This window comes from Podarcis liolepis, assembly GCF_965112155.1.
Source record: "Podarcis liolepis genome assembly, chromosome: 13".
NCBI classification, from domain to species: Eukaryota; Metazoa; Chordata; class Lepidosauria; order Squamata; family Lacertidae; genus Podarcis; species Podarcis liolepis.
In genome coordinates, this window is record NC_139573.1 from 11452150 (window position 1) to 11472807 (window position 20658).

Consider the following 20658-nt stretch of genomic DNA (forward strand, 5'->3'; position numbering starts at 1 on the left):
TTGTAGATCGCGGCTCCCAGCACCCTTAAAAATGCTACTGTTCCCAGGATGCTTTTGAGGAAACCCCCCCTCCCAAGCATAGGCGCCGACTCCATGGGGCTTGAGGGGGCCCGAGCCCCCTCAAAAATTCGTTTGGGGGGGCTCAGCCCCCCCAATAATCTCGGGCGGCGGTGGGCGCATCCGCGGCTTTTATAGGGCGCCCGGCGCGCACCAGCTCGATAACGGGCACCGGCGCGGCGGGGGGCGCCGGGCCGGGGGAGGGGGGCGGCCGGCCTGTCTCCTTGGCAACCCCATTGAGCAGCGCCGGCTCCCCCGGGAGGGCCATCCCCCCGCGCCGCCGATCGCCAACACCGCCGACGCTGTGGCTGCCCGAGCCCGAGCCCGAGCCCGAGCCTGAGCCCGACCCGGAGCCCGAGCCCGAGCCCGAGCCCGTCAGTCAGTCAGTCAGTCAGTCAGTCAGGAAGGAAGGAGAAATGGGGAGGGAGACGAGGGAGGAAAATTGCGCGCAGGGTGAAGAAAGGAGAAGGGCGAACGAGACGAGCTTCCAACCCAAAAAAGGGCTGGAAGACTGGGAGGATGAAGGATCGGGAAAGAAAGCGACGCCTTCCCCGCCCGCGACGTCGCCCGCTTGTCATTGGCACCGCAGCGGCCCCCAGAGGGGCTGGGCACCAGCGCAGGGCCGCTCCGCAGCCGCGGAGGACAGCTGCGCGGCTAGCAAGGTGCGCCGCGTAGAGCGCGGCCCTTGTGTGGCCCGGTGGCCAGGCAAGCTCGGGCGGGGACCCCCATGCGAATCTAAGACAGGAGAAGAGGGCAGAGCAAAGGGGGTCCCTTCCCCAACCTCCGGCTCTGAGACTTCCCTGTGCCCCAGAAAAGCGAAAGGATTTTCTCTTTTTTTTAATAAATATTTTATTAAAAATACAAAGTTAGAAACATACACTGAAGAAAAAAGTAAAAGAACAAGAAAAAGAAAAAAAGAAAAAGAAGAAAAGAAAACCAACCATTCAACACATTTTTTATATAACTAACTGGACTTCCTCGCATCTCCCTTACCCTGCATTCTTTATAATAAAGATATCAGCAAATTATTACATTGTTTCATACCTTATTTTGTACTTTTCAAATACTATACCTCTAAATTTAACATACTTTTCATCAGTTACTTATATCTTAAATTAAACATAGTATTACCTTAGATTTTGACCTTTTCTTACTTAAAATATAATTTCCTGTTTCCCAAATCTAATTGCTGAAGCTATAGTTTCCGAATCGTTTAAATTTTTAACATTCATACAACTTATATTGTTTTTGTAAATAGTCCTTAATTTTTTTCCAGTCCTCTTCCGTTGTTTCTTCTCCCAAATCTCGGATTCTGCCAGTCATTTCAGCCAGTTCCATGTAGTCCATCAATTGCGTCTGCCACTCTTCCAGTGTGGGCAAATCTTGTGTCTTCCAATATTTTGCGATAAGTATTCTTGCTGCTGTAGTTGCATACATAAAGGAAGTTCTATCCTTCTTTAACACTTTCTGGCCAACAATGCCCAAGAGGAAGGCCTCTGGTTTCTTGGGAAAGGTATACTTAAATACCATTTTTAACTCATTATAGATCATTTCCCAGAAGGCCTTCACTTTTGGACAAGTGCACCAGAGGTGAAAGAATGTCCCTTCAGCCTCCTTACATTTCCAACATTTATTATCAGACAGGTGATATATTTTTGCAAGCTTGACTGGGGTCATGTACCACCTATAAATCATTTTCATAATATTTTCCTTCAAGGCATTACATGCCGTGAATTTCATTCCGGTGGTCCATAACCTTTCCCAGTCCTCAAACATGATGTTATACCCAATATCCTGAGCCCATTTTATCATGGCTGATTTGACTGTCTCATCCTGAGTGATTTTCTCTTCAACCTGCCCTCCATCCTCTTGCGGAAAACTCTTTGCCTGCCCTGCCCGTATCTCGTTTTTGCTTTTTAATTCCACACACGCACCCTTCGGACTTCATGGCAATCGGGCGTGCGGGTGCGTTTCCTAAGAGGGTGAGGACCCCCGCCTCCTCCCCCACCTGCTCCCTCGCCAGCCAGCCAGCCGCGCGCCCTAGCCAGAGACCCCCGGCCGTCCCCGTCGCGCAATCGGCTGGATCTCCCTTCAGCAGGCCGTGCTCACAACTCGGCCCAGGGACCCCCAGCAGCGGATCTCCGGCTCAGCTGAAGAATCCGGCAACAAGCCCCCTCCTCCCCAATCGCTCCGCCGAAATACGCTCCAAACCCCCCCAGATAGGCCGCCGGCCGCCAAGTCTCGTGGCGCCCTGAGCGAGGGTCTCTCCCCAACACCGCCACCTCGAACTGCGTTCTCCCGGCTACCCGAGCGAACCAGCGGCAGGACCCCGGTATGGGCCCCCCCAATATTTTTTATAAGTTGGCGCCCCTGCTCCCAAGGGCTTTAAATGTGCGTTTAGCGTTATCAGTAAGCACCGTGCCGCACTCCTGCGCGCCCTAACCAAGGAGGAAGCTCCGTGGAATACAATGCAATTCGATTGTCCAATACAGTATATTGTGCAACCGGCACAGCGGACTCTGCGTGTGGCCGGATCCAGGAGCGTTGACTCATCCCAGTGTCTCACACACAAAGGACCGTCTCATGTCCGTCTCGGGTTGTTAAATTTAGCAGGACAGGTAGCGAAACTGTCCAATATTAACGGGACTCTTGCGTCCAAGGGGTCGCTCCGCTCCGCGCGCCGGATCTTCATCACCCTCCCACGCCTTTCCCGGACCTAAAAGAAGACAGGGGGCGTTCTTGGGTGCTTGTGCAAGTGTGTGACACACACGTAGCGTCTGACATCTCCCGCCTCCCCCCCCCCCCATTACAAAAAGGAGCGTTGCCCGAGCAGATACGCGATCGTCGTGCCCGATCCTGCGAGCGCATTCAAACATCTGGAGAGAAAGTGTGTGGGTGGGAGGGGGGGAGGGGGGAAACTTTCACTGCGGCTCCACCCCCGCTATTCTCCCCACCCCAAAAGCACCTGCCTTCTTGATCCCTCCTCCCCATGCCTCTTAGAGGGGGGTGGACTTTGGTCCAGATCCTGACGTCACTTGGAGGGGGGGCTGCCTGCCTCTGCCTTTACCTGCCAGCCCGCGCAGTTTCCGAGTCCAAAGGAAACCTCGTCGGAGGGTGTCACTTCGGCAGCCGCGCGTCTTCGCCGTCGGGGCTTCTCCCTTTTGCCTGCCTGCTTGCCAGACCACCCACCCCTCCGCTCCCGGTTCTCGCCATCCCATAATCTGCCTTTGCCATCGCCATCCTCCTCTCGTCGTCGTAGTCCTCCTCCTCCTCCTCTCCATCACCATGTCTGTGATGCTGGAGACCGTCGGTTTTTTCATGGCGACCATCGGCTGCGGGATGTTGGGGATCACGCTCTTCAACAGCTACTGGAGGGTCTCCACCATCTCCGGCAACGTCATCACCACCTCCACCATCTTCGAGAACCTGTGGCAGAGCTGCGCCACCGACTCCACCGGCGTCTACAACTGCTGGGAGTTCCAGTCGCTGCTGGAGCTGCCAGGTGAGCGGAGGGGGAGGGAAGCGGAGGAGGGGTCCTCGGGTCTCGCAGGACAGGAAGGCAGGTTGGCATCCATGCATAAGGGAAGTGGGAAGGCGAGTGGCAGCCGGGTGACCATTGGCAGGACATCCATGGGCCATGGGAATGAGAGCGAATGCCCATGGGAGTGAATCAGGTGGCCATGGGAAGGGCAGTGAATGCTCATGGGAATGACACCAGGTGGCCATGGGAATGACACCAGGTGGTCATGGGAAAGACACCAGGTGGCCATGGGAAAGACACCAGGTGGTCATGGGAAAGACACCAGGTGGCCATGGGAAAGACACCAGGTGGCCATGGGAAAGACACCAGGTGGTCATGGGAAAGACACCAGGTGGCCATGGGAAAGACACCAGGTGGCCATGGGAATGACAGTGAATGTCCATGGGAATGACACCAGGTGGCCATGGCAATGACAGTGAATGTCCATGGGAATGGCACCAGGTGGCCATGGGAAAGACACCAGGTGGCCATGGGAATGACACCAGGTGACCATGGGAATGACACCAGGTGACCATGGGAATGACAGTGAATGTCCATGGGAATGACACCAGGTGGCCATGGGAATGACAGTGAATGTCCATGGGAATGACACCAGGTGGACATGGGAGTGAATCAGGTGGCCATGGGAATGGCATGTGTTGTCTATGGGAAGGACACTATACGACATACGAACCCAAGAAGAGCTTGCTGCAGGTATAGGCAAACTCAGCCCTCCAGATGTTTTGGGACTACAACTCCCATCATCCCTGACCACTGGTCCTGTTAGCTAGGGATGATGGGAGTTGTAGTCCCAAAACATCTGGAGGGCCGAGTTTGTCTATGCCTGGCTTGCTGGAATAAGCCAATGGCCTGTCTAGCCCAGCATCCTGTTCTCCCAGTGGCCAACCAGATGCCTGTGGTAAACCAGCAAGCAGGATTCAAGCACGACAGCATTCTCTCCTCCTATGGTGTCTAGTGACTGGTCTTCAGAAGCATTCTTGCCTGCAGCTGTAGAGGAGGCAGAGCTTACCATCCTGCCTAGGAGCCACCGACAGCCCTCTCCTCCATGTTTCTGTCTAATCCTTTTTTTACACCACCTTGGTTGGCCATTGCTGCCTCCTGTGGCAGTGAGTTCCTTAGATTAACAAAGTGCTTTCACTTTAGCCATGGAGAATGATTCCGAGTGGCCACGGGAATGACACCAAGGGGTCATGGAAACGGCTCCGAACGGCAGCTGCATTTGCTCCTGTTTGGGCATCCCAAAATAGTTTCTTTTCTACCTGCTTCCACCCACGCACAGGTCTATTTTCCTGCTGGGCAGCTCTTAGTAGGCATCAGGGTGTATTTCTGGGCAAAACCCACCCAGGCAGAGTCCCTTCCCATTGAACCTGTTGCAGCAAATTCCTAAGAGATCCCTTCTTCTCTTTACCCCTTTCCTCCAGGCTGGATGCCTCGCCTTTAAATTCGTTTCTGGAAAGTGGGGTGAAGGGGGTCCACACTTGTTACACCACCTGCCTGCCTGCGGCAGCTGGGATGTCACCCCGAAGGAGTGCTAGCTGGGTATATTTAAGTCCTTTGCCCATGCTCAGAGGCGCTTTGTTATTAGTTTGCATATTGTATAGCGAATCTAGAGAAGAGTTCGCCGAAGGCTGCCAGAAAGGGTGATCCAGAATTTTAAACTCTGCCCCGGGATAAACTGCCAAGTCAGCATGCCCTATGTATTATACTAGCTTATATAACCAACGGCCAGTCGGACCTTTCAGCCAGCATGCAAAAGCCATGACAGAAGTTCCTCTGAGCATGTGCAAAGCAATCTCCTTTTCCCATTAGATCTGGCTTCGATGCAGGCTTGAAACCTTCTGTTACATCTTTCTGCCAAGATTCTCCAGGATTTTGAATAGTTGCATGACAGGCAGAAATTCAACAGATGTAGCTTCCGTCAGCATCGAGCTAAGGCAGCGCTACAAAGAGTTTTCCACGTGGAATTTCTGCGGAAGAGACAATCTGGGATTGTCCCTTTCCCTTTCCCAACTAAGCACTGTTGGGCGGTGGGGTGGGTGGGTGTGCGATACGGGTACAGTACCTGTTCGATTGACCATGATGGAATTAGACTTCTGTGTCAAAAAAGCCCCACACAGTCCTGAACCATTTTGATGCAGTGCTCTGGGGCATGTGCAGAGTGCTTTTCTCTCTCCGCACCCCTACACATCTGGGGTTTGGGAGAAGCGCTTCTGTCTTAGAGGGCGTGAAGGAAAAAAAAGATGCCGATTATGAGCGTTTCTCCTAAGGCCCTGCAGGGGGCAGCGATGAGCAATGAAATGATCTCCGATAGGAAAATGTAACCTTTTGGCTGCAACTGTCACCTCATACGCCAAACGGGGTTGTTGTGTTAGTCTGCATCCTGGAAGGTTGTTTGCAGAACGGTTCTGCTAGCTGCAAACGTTCAGAACAGCTGTGTATCTGCTGGCACGTGGGGAAGGTAACATCATGGAAAAAACCAAAACAAAATGCGTCCTTTCCAGGGGGCTGAAGGGGGCTGGCGACTGTGTGCAAACCGAGGTTGCCAACTGCTCGCGCAGCTGTGCTTTTAACCGCAGCTCGATGCAAGGCGTGGCGCGTACTGTGCGCGAATTGCCACCGATGCTTGTGATCTCTCCAAACCGCTGCAGGCTGCTGTCAGCTAGGTGTATTCAGTTGCTCTGCCTGTGACCATTCCCTCTGTTTCCGATGTCCAGGCTTTAAGTGCCGTCGGTTATGTAGCTGAAATGGAACTTCCCTGCGCAAGGCGGATCCATCACGGGCGGCCTTAGGAGAACCTAAAGTCTGCAGATATGTAGAACGCTTTAGGAGGGGGGCAGGACTAAGGGAGAGAAGTCCCCACCCCCCAAAAAGAGCTTCTGCCCAATAAGAACCGAGCAAACCTGGTGGCCGCAGAATGCTGACCGACAGTAAGGAGAGAGGGATGGAATGGAGTAACTTGGAAAAGGGCATGGCTGGCTGGCTTGTACCATTAACAGGAGCGCTTTGTTGTGCTTTACTAATATAAAAGCAACTTTGAGAGGGGGCAATTGGTAGTAGATGGTCCTGTGCGGTTAGGGATGGAATAATCTGGCCACGTTGCTTTCTCTCAGCATCTCGGTTTTTTCCCTAATCTTTACACTGAGATACAGAGTGGTGTAGTGGCTGGGCGACTTTAAGCCAGTACTCACTCTCAACCTACCTTAGAGGGTTGTTGTAAATGATAGATTGGAGAGGCCCTGTTACGCCACCCTGAGCCCCTTGAGAAAAGACAGGATCTAAATGTAGTAGTAATAATAATAATAATAATAATTTTTTAAAAATCAGTTATTTACACCAGCTTGTGATTTGTTTGTTTTTAAAGAACTCATGAAAATTCACTAGCATTCTTAGTGTGAATTTATCCTAACACTTTTTTTGCATGCAATTTTGCTTCATGTACAAAAAAAATTGAAATCTGTCATTTTTGCAGAGCAATTCTCCCCAGCAGAATGCATTAGTATATGTTAGGCTCACAAGTACATTTGAATAGTTTGTTTTCACTTATAAATGAATTCTTCACTCTGGTGTTTGCATTTTTGTACACATTGCTAAGCTGAAGAACAGCAATGCCAAACTCACAGAAGTGTGAATTTTGAAGTATGGCTCACTGTTGTGTTTTGGTTTGCTTTTTCTTTTTGAAAATGTGAATTAGGTAGGTTCCCCTTTAAATGCCAATGGGATCAAATTTCCCTTCCCACCTTTAGGTGCAGCTCAGTGGGAGGGGGGCAATCAATTGGAGGAGGCCTTCTTTGCCACATCCCTCCTTCTCCTGGGATCCATTCCTGCTGGGTCATCAATCACCCCATCATGAGCAGGAACAGGCTCAGCCAAAAGACATTTTGCTGCCTTGGGCAAAGGACAAACTGGTCCTCCTTGTGCCTCCAACATCCTCCATGTCACATAAAGATGACGAATAGCCTGGTACCTGAATATTGGTTCATCACTGGCAAGAGGACAGCATCCTTCAGGGCACCTGAGGACAGCAGGACAGTTTTTAGGGAGTGCAGGACAGGCTGTGCAGCAGACTTATCTCTCATCCTCCTTGCTAGGGAACAGCTAATCTGTCAATTTTGTTCTCTCCCAATGTTTCACTTTTCCAGTCTTCCAGTTCAGCTCTCTACATTTTGACATCAGTTACCAATTTTTAACTCTGCAAATAAATAAGTAAACTTAAATTCAATCCAACTTTTTTTAAAAAAAGGTCTCATGAAAAAAATCACCAGTGATTCCCCACCCACCCACCCAATATACACATTTTTGTATGTGGTTTTGCCTACTACAGTGGTACCTTAGTTCTTAAACTTAATCCGTTCCAGAAGTCCATTCCAAAACCAAAGCATTCCAAAACCAAGGTGTGCTTTCCCATAGAAAGTAAAGCAAAACAGATTAATCCATTCCAGACTTTTAAAAACAACCCCTAAAACAGCAATTTAACATGAATTTTACTATTTAACGAGACTATTGATCCATAAAATGAAAGCAATAATCAATGCACTGTACTATGAAATAAATAAGGCAGTATTATAGATGATAAAAATTAAAATTATTATTTTTTTCTTACCTGCACTGATGATAGTCATTGTTTGGATGGGGGGCTTTTATCTATTTCCACAGTCACACAATCAATCAATCAGAAGCTGAACTGGGTTCCACATAGTTACAAAAACAAATTAACCGAAAAAGCCTTAGAAACAAAAACGCAAAATAAATAGCAAAAACAAAAGCGCCAAACTTAATCCTTTCTGGAAGTCCGTTTGACTTCCGAAATGTTTGAAACCCAAGGTGCAGCTTCTGATTGGTGAAGGTGCCCCGAAAACAATAGCCGACAGTCGCATCGGACGTTCGGCTTCCAAAAAACGTTCGAAAACCTGAACACTTACTTCCAGGTTTTCAGCGTTTGAGAACCAAGACTTTTGAGAGCCAAGGTACCACTTTATATACATTTTTGCCAGCACTTTCCACTAATAATAAACAACATGCCTTTTTTCATGTACACATCACCCTGGTGCATTTTGTACACATTACTGGGATGGAGAACGGCACTGCAAAATTCAGAGAGGTGCAAACGGAAAGTTTGGCTTTTCTCTTCAGCTCAGCTGGAGTTTATTGAGCTGCGGGAGCCATTGGTACTTGGCCTATGTGTGAGTCAGTGTGTTTGCCACAGGAAAGAAGGGTGGGTGGAGGTGGGAAGAAAGAGATTTCAACACCTGGACAATGAACGGAGGCAGGACTGATGACCACAGAGCTGTCCTCAGACTGGCAGACAGGAGAGTCTGGGCCAAAAAGGATGTGAGCGGGGAATGGCAGAACCTGTTTCTTACTTCCCTGTTTATTCTCCGAGACACACCTCCTCTGGCACAATCCGTCTCCCCTACCACCCTTCAGCAAAGATCTGGAATTGAAGCAGAAAGTGTGATGGAGGAAGAGGAGTGCAGATCTCCTATAGCGAGAGAGTGAGATGTATGACAATGCTGGACAAGGATTCAGAGTCAAATAATAATAATGAAATAATAATAATTTATTATTTATACCCCACCCATCTGGCTGGGTTTCCCCAGCCAGTCTGGGCAGCTTCCAACAAAATATTAAAATACAATAGTCTGTTAAACATTAAAAGCTTCCCTAAACCTTCAGATGTCTTCTAAAAGTCTGGTAGTTGTTCTTCTCTTTGACATCTGGTAGGAGGGTGTTCCACAGGGTGGGCGCCACTACCGAGAAGGCCCTCTGCCTGGTTCCCTGTAGCTTTGCTTCTCGCAGTGAGGGAATTGCTAGAAGGCCCTCGGCGCTGGACCTCAGAGCGATGGGGGTGAAGACGCTCCTTCAGATATATTGGACTGAGGCCATTTGGGTAGTGGAATCCACATGCTCCATCTGTTCCTTTCTTATCAGGGAGATTCTGTGTTGTTCCTGGGGGGGCTTTTTAGCAGGGAACTTGTCTGCTGCAAATTATTGCCCACATTTTTAAAAGCCATTGCCTTCATGGGTGTAGGAGCCAGGATTTATGTTGTGCGGGGGGTGGGGGGTGGGGCACCCTCCTGTCACCATCCTCTGTCTGGTTCCGTCTAGCAGATTCAGAATGAAACGTCTCAGCAGCAGTTGTTACCAATTACTTTCTTTTGAACCCAAGGGCTCAGAAAAAGCTGTCAAAATCTTTGTACCATTTCCACCTTTATTTTTTCTGTTTTTCCTTGAAAATATTTTTTAAAATAAATTTTCAATTACAATAATCCAATAAAAGGCTCATTTTAACATTGCCAAATTATAATACCATTAATAATGCCAATCATTCAAAAGCCAAATTATACAATTTAGGTGGCCCCCACATGCGAGAGTTGATGATTTGATGATTTACTATATTTCTGCACTCCAAAATCTTATAAGTTTCCATTACACTCCAGTCAGAATAACAAACCCTTATACCACAACTGCAATTTTAACAACTTCCATCCGCATTAACACATTAAATGATTTATAGTCCCACAGGTGAAGCATTCAAACTCTCTCTTTGTTCTTCTTGTGTGTGGCAATTATTCTGTCCATGATGTTTCTTCCTCAATTTCTACCTTTAGTTAAGGTTACAGATAGGTAGCCGTGTTGGTCTGCCATAGTCAAAATAAAAAAATTCCTTCCAGTAGCACCTTAAAGACCAACTAAGTTAGTTCTTGGTATGAGCTTTCGTGTGCATGCACACTTCTTCAGATACACAAATATATCTGTATCTGAAGAAGTGTGCATGCACACGAAAGCTCATACCAAGAACTAACTTAGTTGGTCTTTAAGGTGCTACTGGAAGGAATTTTTTTATTTTACCTTTAGTTAAGTATTTTTATTTGTTTACTTGATTTGGGGGGGGGGGCAGCTGCCTTATAAGGCTACATCCATGTTTGCCTTCTTAAAATGTGAACGTTAGTTCCTTTTGGATAAACCTGAGTTTGTTCTTTTTAAAAAGGAACTTTCCAAGTTCTGCTCTAGGGGGTGGTTTGGGAGGACATCAGGCGACCATCTTGTTTGGAACTAAAGCGAACCTGGGTCTGGTCTGTGCTCAGGGAACCGCACAATGTATCACCTTGGTTTCCCTGATGGAAAAAAAGGCAGGATCAAAAAGCAAGAAGATCAATTGATAATTAAACCAAGGCCGGCTTTAACATGGAGCAAAACGAAGCAGTAGCGCAGGGCGACAACTTCATGCACCCGGCCTCTATCTCTGTGTACCTTAAAAACACACACACAAAAAAGTGATATGCGGAAGGTCAAATGGTTAAAAATGGCATTTTAAAGAGCCATTGATTTGGCTTATTTGCTTGTGGGAAGCATTATCAGCAGGGTTCAAACAGTCACACCCCCCCCCAAAGAAAAGGTAAAGGGATTTGTGGTTTTGGCATGCACAGCTCGGTTTCATTGTTTATATGACAATAGCCCTCAGTGTGTGTATAGTGTGTCTGTGTGAGAGAGAGAGCTATACTACTGGGCAGAACCACAGGTGTGAAAAACTCCTCAAATGACACCTTTGCTTTACTCCAAAAGCTACCTTTCCGGAACTCGAGGCTAATACCATGTCCAGGGGGTGGGGGGAGGAAGAAAAAAATATAACGGATTGTTTTGCCATGTTTTGTGTTACAAATTTCAATTAGCGATGTTTTCCCGGAATTGCTTTATTGTGTATTTTAGTTACCTATGGGTTTTTATAATTGATTTTATGCTTGCAAACTGCTAGAGCAATACTTGGAGGTGGTGATGATGTGGGTCAGTCAACGGACATTGAATCCCAAACAGACAGAGGTGTGAGGCGACCTGAATTCTCACATCCAGGAGGTGGGGAGATGGCCCTTTTTGGACTGAGATGACTTGGCCACTGAACTCCACGCTCCGGTAACTTCCAGATCGGATTATTGCAATGCGCTCTGCGTGGGTCTGCCTTTGAAGAGCTCTTCAGTTGCTCCAAAGTGCAGCAGCCAGATTACTGCGTTTAGGGCTTGCAAGTTTAGAACTCATTCCTGTTTTGAAACAGCTGCACTTTGAGCAATTGTGAGGCCCAATTCAAGGTGCTCACTTTAGTGTTTAAAGCCCTAAAATGTAGCACCCTGCTTGTGGTTAACGCTTAGCTGGAATGAAATATTCAACGCAGCAATAGAGAATTTAAAATAATTATTTATTTGTCAGACAAATAAATGAGAGGCACAGTGGTATATGGTTACCAAGCTCTGGCCTGGCCTCCTGCCATTATGGCCAGCCCTTATATTCCCTTAATCCAGCCCCCTTTGCTCCTCCTGTGGCTGCCTCTGTCCAATCAGCCTGGTTGGATTTCCTATTGGCTGATTGCTAGAACCAATCACAAAAAGATACACCCATATCCTTCTGTCCTTATATGGAAGACAAACAGCTATATATTGTTACATCTATAAATGACAAATAAGTAGTAATATATCTTACATGTGTCTCAACAAGGAATCTTAATTACCAGCTCACCTCTTGCCCTCCTTGCCCTATTGCCTTCTAAAACAAATGGTTAATCTTAAATTTTTATCTTAAACATATGTCAAGGATCTTGAGTTTCACATCAACATTGAAAGATATCCTTCATTTGAAGGTTTCTAAACAAATGTCTGACAGCTAATATATCAGGACAACATTTGATGGCGTCTTCCTGTCTGGCAGGGGGGCTAAACTGCTGGCTGACTTAATTCCAGGATAAATACAACTCTTCTAGCATTTGTTAAATCCTTTGCATAATTACATTTAAGCCAACATATTTAATACACAACACAGATAGCCTCTTAAAAGGAATAAGGCCTTTTTAAAGTAGAGAGAGAAAGAAAGAAAAGGACTCAGTTTAAAACAGTTTCAGAAGAAGCCTCCTCCCCTTCAGCAAGCTGCTTTTCCCATTATCTGTTTAAGGAAGAAACAGCTTTAAAAAGACTTCCCAGCTAGATGCTTTTTTCTCCCATTTGCCTCTGGCCTTAGAAAATACAGCTCAAGGTTTAAGAGAGGCCCATGGTATCATTTTACTATTTGCCCATTCCTAATTATGTTTATCTCTGTTTTTTTATCTTCTGTAACATGTAGGGTCAATGTCCTGCTTTTAGTCTGTAATTTCAGCTTTTACGACTTTGAGAATTGCTTTCTGCTATCAATCAAAAAGGGGCCCCTTGTCTAGGAAAACAGTGCCAGTGTTTTCTTAAGCAGCTAGCCTTCTTGCCTGGCATGAATACTTTTGAAAATCTACTTTTGAAAATCTAAGCCCTCTTTAATATACAAGTCCTGATCAAACATTAATAAAATGCAGGCTTATGCCTGATGCCTCAAAATGACTCAGGCCCCCAATCACTTGAGAGACTACCTCCTTCCCTACAGACCCTAAGCTTGGAGGAGCATGAGGCTCTCAATCTCAGGGTTGTGGGTTCGAGTCTCGTGTTGGACAAAAGATTCCTGCATTGCAGGGGGTTGGACTTGATGACCCCACTGTCCCTTCCAACTCTATGATTCTGTGACCCTCTCATTTGTTCCACCACCCTCAGAAGTTTGGATGGTGGCTGTGGCCCTGGAGTGTGCGCTCTCTGTGGCAGCTCCTGAGTTGGGAACTCAAATTTCAGGGTTGTGTTGGAAAGTTCTGCCTGGGTCAACCCTGACCAGCTTTTTCGCTATTCCTCTCCAGCTTACCTGCAGGCATCTCGAGCCCTCATGATCAGTGCGTTGGTGCTGGGCTTCTTGGGGATCCTGTGCGGCATGTTGGGTCTGCAGTGCACCAAGGTGGCAGAGGGGAACCCCAACGTCAAGGCAAAGATGGCAGCTCTCGCGGGATGCATGTTCATCTTGGCTGGTAAGTGGAGCGAAAAGAGGGAGCCTAACGACTGTTGACCAAGACGGAAATTACTTGCTGAGCAATTTTCCTGGATTCAAAGCTGGAGATTGTTCATAAGCCTTTTGGTTGGAGTGGGGAACCTCTCTTATCTGGCACTGGGGATTCTGCCCCCTGGACACACCCCTCTCCTCAAGCCCCACCCACTTAGCAGTCCTACTTACTGTCAGGATGCTATCAGCGGCTCCTAGCTGGTTGCCCAGGAAAGTATAAAGACAAGGAATAGTTTTTTACCATCCTTTTTTATTTCAATCTTCACAGAGAGAGGCTATAGAACCCAGCCTGTTGGATAATGTCATTGTCCTAAATTAATCTCTCTCACTTCCTCATTCGTCATTCTCATCGTCTTCTCTATGGGTGCCTCTGTCTTTGAGCTCTTTGCTCTCCTACTTTTAAGGCTCGCTGGGTTCTGGTCAAGGGAGGGTCTGGAATGCTTTCTAATGACTACATGTCAGCCAGGTGTTGCTCTGGCTCCCCTATGATTTGCCAGCTTTTCCTCTCCTCTGCCTCTGAGCTGTGACCTCCCTCAAACCCCTGTTGTAAATCTATACTGTCTTCCTCTTCCTCTTCCTCCTCCCTGGAAGGGTCAGGATGGGGAGGCAGTCTCCACCATTCCTCTTCGGCTCAGTCCCTGACGCTTACCTATCCTTCCCAGAGTGTTTTTGCTTGGCTGCAATGGGTCCTTGAATTCTGACACGGCCTCTTGCTTGCTTGGATGGAGAATAAGAAAGGGGAGGGTATGAACATTATGTACAGATGTTATTTATTTGTGTAGCTGAAGCCACTGAAAAAACAAAATACATAAAACAGAATTAAATGCATTGCACAGCCAAACTATTTCTTAAAACCAGGCATTCTGTCATAAGAGTCTGTTGCTCGGAAGCATTTTAACTATCAACCCTACAAACCTTTCTCCCTAAAACTGCTGCTCTAAAGGCAAAAGAAGTGCTGTGTGCACAGAGGGGTGTGTGGAGGAACTAGCCAACTGTAGGAAGCTAGATGCAAAATGGACACCAGCTGCTCATGCCCATTTTTTCCCTCTGGCTCCACCCAACATTGCCATGTGTCTCTTGGAAGGTCCGACAGATGGGAACCTGGCCCTCCATCTGAAAGTGGTTCTCCACCCCTGCTTGGAGTCTCCCAGCGGTGCAGGAGACACAGAACAAGCCGGGAAGGTTGTCATTATTTTATCTCCTGCCACATTGGGAGATTTAATAAAACTGGGGGAGGAACCTTTCTCAGCCTGAGGGCCTCATCTCCTTAATAAACAATGTTGTGGGGACCATATGCCCAGCCACACAAACACCAGAAGTTTCTACATACATGGATGTGCTTACACACCCACACCCACACCCAAACAAACCTCTCCATCTGGGCATCATCACAGTTCAGGGACACATTCCAGCCATGCAAAAACATTCAAGGAGGGGGCAGAGGAAGGCTGTGACTTGTGGAGAATCTCAAGGGCCGGACTGAAGAAACTTAAGGGCCGCATTTGACCCCTGGTTCTTTCCCAAGTAAGTCTTGTTCTCCTCTGCTGGCGATTGTTGACAGTCTGCTTGAGCTACCAAAAGTGTCCCTCTTTAGTACTCAGAGATGTGCCAGGGCTTCGTCCTGTCCTAAACAACCTTTCTTTTTCTCCTTGCTCAGGTATCTGTGGGATGGTGACCATCTCCTGGTATGCCTTCAATATTACCCGGGATTTCTTTAACCCCCTCTTTGTCGGCACAAAGTAAGTCTGCCGAGCGGCAGGAGGGGTGGGGGTGGAGTGTCAGATCAAAGGACCCCGAACAACAATGAAACAGGGAAAGAGAAGCAGGTCTTCTTTCTAGACTGTCTTAATGACTGGGTCTTTCTTTACAATGACTTTACTGTCATATATATGATACTTAAATAAATTAGCATTAGCAAGGACACATTTCACCCAGGCAAAAGCATTTAGGGTGCCTGGTGGAACCAGAGAGGGGGTGTAGCCTGAAAAGAGGAGGCGTTGCCTGGGGAGAGTGGGAGTGGCCTGGGGAGAGTCTCATGGGCCAATTAGAGAGGACTGGGTGGGCTGCATTTGGCCCCTGGGCCTGCAGTTCCTGACCGGTGTTTTACAGAACATGCCCTTGACTGCTTTTGCATATCGTAAGAGTCGAGAGTAAAGAGTTTTATTATCCACGTGGTTTAGTTGACCTCAGCACAAGGTGCCTGTTGCCCTGCAGATGGCGTTGGACTACAACTCCCAACATCCCTGACCATTGGGCTTGCTGGCCGCAGGGGCTGATGGGATAGGGAGTCCAACCGCATCATCACTGGCATGCCATGTTTTTTGCAAACATGTTTTTTTTCTTCATGTTTGCTTTTGCAAACTCAATTCCTTTTGGATGACAAAATGTGATGAAAGGATTTTAACCAAGATTCCTTTGGGATGGTTTCCAACATACAGGTATGAAATTGGACCTGCCCTCTACCTGGGCTGGAGCGCCTCGCTGCTTGTGATAATTGGAGGAGGATGCCTGTTCAGTTCGTGTAAGACCCATTTGTCCCAGGACAAGAGGTGAGAGCAGTGCTAGCTCCAGACTTTTCGTGGGGTGGGTAGAGGGACTTATGCCTTCCTCCCTTTTCCCCTCTGGGTCCTAGCTGAAGGACCAGGTGCACAGCCTGGGAGTCATTTTGGACTCACAGCTGTCCATGGAGGCGCAGGTCAATTCTGTGTACAGGGCAGCTGTCTACCAGCTCCATCTGGTATGCAGGCTGAGACCCTATCTGCCTGCAAACTGTCTTGCCAGAGTGGTGCATGCTCTAGTTATCTCCCACTTGGACTACTGCAATGCGGTTTACGTGGGGCTACCTTTGAAGGTGACCTGGAAACTACAACTAATCCAGAATGCGGCAGCTAGACTGGTGACTGGAAGTGGGCGCCAAGACCATATAACACTGGTCCTAAAAGACCTACATTGGCTCCTAGTACGTTTCCGAGTACAATTCAAAGTGTTGGTGCTGACCTTTAAAGCCCTAAACGGCCTTGGCCCAGTATACCTGAAGGAGCGTCTCCACCCCCATCGTTCTGCCTGGACATCGAGGTCCAGCTCTGAGGGCCTTCTGGCGGTTGCCTCACTGCATGAAGTGAGGTTACAGGGAACCAGGCAGAGGGCCTTTTCAGTGGTGGTGCCTGCCCTGTGGAACACCCTCCCATCAAATGTCAAGGAAATAAACAACCACCTGACTTTTAGAAGACATCTGAAGGCAGCCCTGTTTAGGGAAGCTTTTAATGTTTGATGTTTTATTGTGTTTTTAATATCCTGTTGGGAGCCACCCAGAGTGGCTGCGGAGGCCTGGCCAGATGTATGGGGTATAAGTAATAAATTATTATTGTTATTATTATTATTATTATTATTATTACCCAGAAAGAAAAGGGAAGGCAATGAGAGGTTGTCATGACTTCCTGCCTTTTGGCTATTTGTCCATTTAGCTTAGAATTGTCTTCTCCAGGGACAGGGAGTCCAGAGGTTGCTGGACTCCAACTCCCATCAGCTCCAGCCAGCATGACCAATGGTCAGGGATGATGGCAGTTGTAGTCTCACAAATCTATGGAAGGCCACAGGTTCCCTTACAAAGTGGGATGGTTATGAAAACAGCAAGGAAAGGGGTGGGGGCAATTCTGAGAGGAAGCAAACAAGGCCGAAGCCACGACGAAATTTATCAAATTTATCATCTGTTTTTGTGTCTTCACAGCTACACTTACCCATACAAGGCCCCCAAGAGTGTCCTGTCAGCCCCCACCAACACAGCCCCTCGCCCCCACAGGGAGTCTAACGCCAGCAGCAACGGAAAGTATGGGAAGAACGCTTACGTCTAAGCCTTTGCAGTGGGGTGACCACCCCTTTCTGTTTGCATTTTTCCAAAAAAGACGTTTTCAGATGCTTTCCTGGTTGCACAGGAACCCAAAGGCTTTTTTTACGGAGCTCGCAAGCCATGGTAGGAAGGGCTCTCTTTCTCTCTCTCATATCCCACTCTCTGCTCCAATTCCTTTGGACATTTCTGGTGATGATGGTGGTAACAGGAACTGGACAGAGACGCTGAATCCACAACCGACCCTGGAAAATGCTGAATGGTGTTCAGTTCTTCAATGCGGAGGAGAGCTGTCTACATGAAATGATTTTGCCTTCCTTCTCCTCTGAATGAAGACGGTTCCCTGTTGGTCAGTTAACCCTGGCTTGCTAGGTTTTGGCTAGCCTGTCGTTGGGAGCAGATGGCTTCTTAAAACGACAGAGGCAGGGGATGAAATCAGACCATTTCTCTTGGGAGAAATAACTTCTCGTCTGTTCCAGACACTTGCACAGGTCATATGCGCTTGGTGATCGGGAGAGAGGCCAAAAAAGATTTTGAACGTGCTCAGAAGAACTGGTTTTTATCCTTACTTCCTACAGCCCAAAGCGCCAAATACTTGGATTGGTCTCTATGGGGAAAGAAGTAGTCTGAATTCAAATTCCCTTGTAAATAGCAACAAAATAGTATTTTCTGTAGGTTTTGTACCTCTTATCTCTGCACACCCCGACAACACCCACAATGATTGAGTTTTCTGGATGGGGGGCGGGGGAGAGAAATGATATTGAATCAGGATGACAGTACTGAATAAGGCTTGCTGATACAGAATAGGATTGCTTCGGGGATTCGTAAGACAAACTTTTAAGATGTGGCTTTTTAAAGGTGCCCTCCCCATTGGACTTCCACTCCTATCAGCCCCAGCCAGCTTGGTCTGGGGTAATAGGAAGTCCAACCATAGACAGAAGACCTCTGATTCCCACTCCCTGAAGTAGCAAAGTGGCTTCAAAATGTCAAAAAGCCTAGAAATCCTGTAGAAATTTTAGCTTTTACAATAACTATCAGGTCTTTTGTTGTAAAGCAAACCAGCGTTGCTTCTGTATCTCATCCCTCTCTTACTAGCCTTAGGGTTTTTTGATTGCCCTTTTGTATTTGAAGATGGGGATCAGTTAGATCAAAAGATCCAGTGCTTTGTCATCATTCATCAAGCATGGCATTGGATGTATATATTATCTCCAGCAATTCACAGCTGAAAATACAGTTTTGGGTACTTTCTGGTTCCGCTAGGAGTCGCTCCCCCCCCCCAATTATTACCTACTGCTTAGAGCACACCTCTGCCACCTTTCAGATTAGCGCTAGCTGCTATGCCCTGGTTTATTCCACAGCAGCCTCTCCCACTCTGGTGCTCTCCAAATGTGGTTGAACTACAACTCCCATCTTCCCTGATTGCTGGCCATGATGGCTGGAGCTGACCAGAGATGAGAGTCCAGCATCATTTGAAGGCCATCAGGTTAGGGAAAGTGGCTCCACAGCAGGGGTCAATGTTATAATCTCTGCAGAGTTACAAATCACCCTGTGAAAGGCACAGCAACATGGGCTGGTTGAAAAGTTGGCAACCAAGGATAAGCCTTTGTTCTGAAATAACACCTCCTGGCTTGGCTCCTGAAACAGGGTGTGTAAGAAAACTGAGGTCACCCTTTCATGCAGTGTTGCTGGTTTGGATATTTCTGCTGAAAGGGCCGTGTCAGCCTTCCTCCCGGCGGGCAGGAAGTTCAAATGCAGCTGGAGGTGCATATTGAAAAGTTTTGCATTTCAGGATATGACACACCAAGCTGGTGACTTGAAAGCCCTCCAAAAGCTCTGGTTGAAAGGGATCTCTACTTCTGACAATTACACATAAGGAGGTTAATAATAGCACCTGGACTCTGGACCTGTACAGAACGTTCAACAGCTCCTCTTTGTGATAAGTATTACTCAAAGATACTCAACGCGGAGACATGGCAGCCTGGGGTAACTTGGCCTCCCTCCATCTGAGAAGAGGAGCAACTGGACTCCTATAGATAAGAAAACGCGAAATTTGCTTTGACTTTGAACCGAGTCTTTGCTCACTCAATGCTGAGAAAAACAACTCTGGGAGCACATGACCTGTGCGCTAGAAGCACTACCTTGTACATTTCAGATTTATATATTATATATATAAAAAATGAACATTGTTTTCAATGACAATTGACTGGTGTCTGCTGTTTACAACCAGCTGCAGGAACCCAACTAAAATAAAAGCAGGATTCTTAAACAGAACTAAAGTAGGGCAACCCAGGCAGGACTGATGGCAACGTCCTACAACCAAGTGCTTTGAAATGACTTCGGACCAGACTTCAATGGCAATGCTCCATGCTCCGATCTTTTCATTCAGCAGCTGCTCATCACAACCCCAACTCTTAACACACTGACACACACACACTAACCAAAAAAGGCCCTTAGCATTTAAGGACAATGGTACAGGGAGCTCCATAGTCATGACAACCTTGCGAGGTCCTATCATTCATCTCCCCATCCCTAATTACAGGAGGGCTGAAAAACCCTCTATTTATCCTCTTGCAAAAGACTCCTGTGCCCCAGTCCCGATAGTGCCCGGGGGGCTCTGGAAAGAAGTCCTTTCAGCAGCGTGGTGTACTGAATCCACTTATGTTTGCTCCCAAGGCATAACATACTGGATTTGGCAAAGCCTTGCAAGTTGTTCTGGGTTCGTTGATACACAAAAGAGACCAGAGAAAGGCATGGTTAAAGTAGCTTGCTCTCCCTAACATGGAACACACTGAAGGCAAAGGTGAAGAACCTGTGGGTGTCCATATGTTGAACTACAACTCCCATCATCCCTCACCACGGGTGATGATGGATGAGACTTATCTGACACCTGAGGGCCACAGGTCCGCATCCTGCCATGCATGCCCCACCAAGTTCTAGGGAACCGTATAGGCTTGTACATGCAACTCACCTCTCTCCTTGCAAACCTGTGCAGAAGGCATTAGTAAATCGTTTTCGGGAGGGGAGTGCGGGTGTCACAAAGGATTCCTCCCTTAATAGGCCAGGTCAGCTCAGTAATGCTAGATAAAGGTCTTTGTTGCAGAAAGCCTTGCTTTCGTATGACTTAATATGCCCCCCCCCCAAGCAAAGGGGGAATGGCTTCAAAAGATGAGACATTTAGGGTAAAATGAAGTCATGCTTGCAAGCTTCCTACAGGCAGCTGATTGGTCACAGTGAAAAGAAGACGATGGGATTAGATGGGTCTTTGATCTGATAAACCAGGGCTCTTTTTGCGCCCTTTTTCTGCTTCCAAGTACAAGAGAATTTGTGG

At 47.6% G+C, this 20658-nt stretch overlaps 1 protein-coding gene across 1 annotated transcript; it reads left to right on the forward strand.

Annotated features, from left to right (window-relative positions):
* Positions 1 to 2768: 2768 nt before the first annotated feature.
* CLDN15 (claudin 15) lies at positions 2769 to 19529 on the forward strand. Its single transcript, XM_083471264.1, has 5 exons — positions 2769 to 3559; positions 13290 to 13454; positions 15144 to 15225; positions 15925 to 16035; positions 17214 to 19529. The coding sequence occupies exons 1-5, from the start codon at positions 3343 to 3345 to the stop codon at positions 17335 to 17337; spliced, it is 699 nt and encodes a 232-aa protein (XP_083327390.1). The 5' UTR covers positions 2769 to 3342; the 3' UTR covers positions 17338 to 19529.
* Positions 19530 to 20658: the final 1129 nt, after the last annotated feature.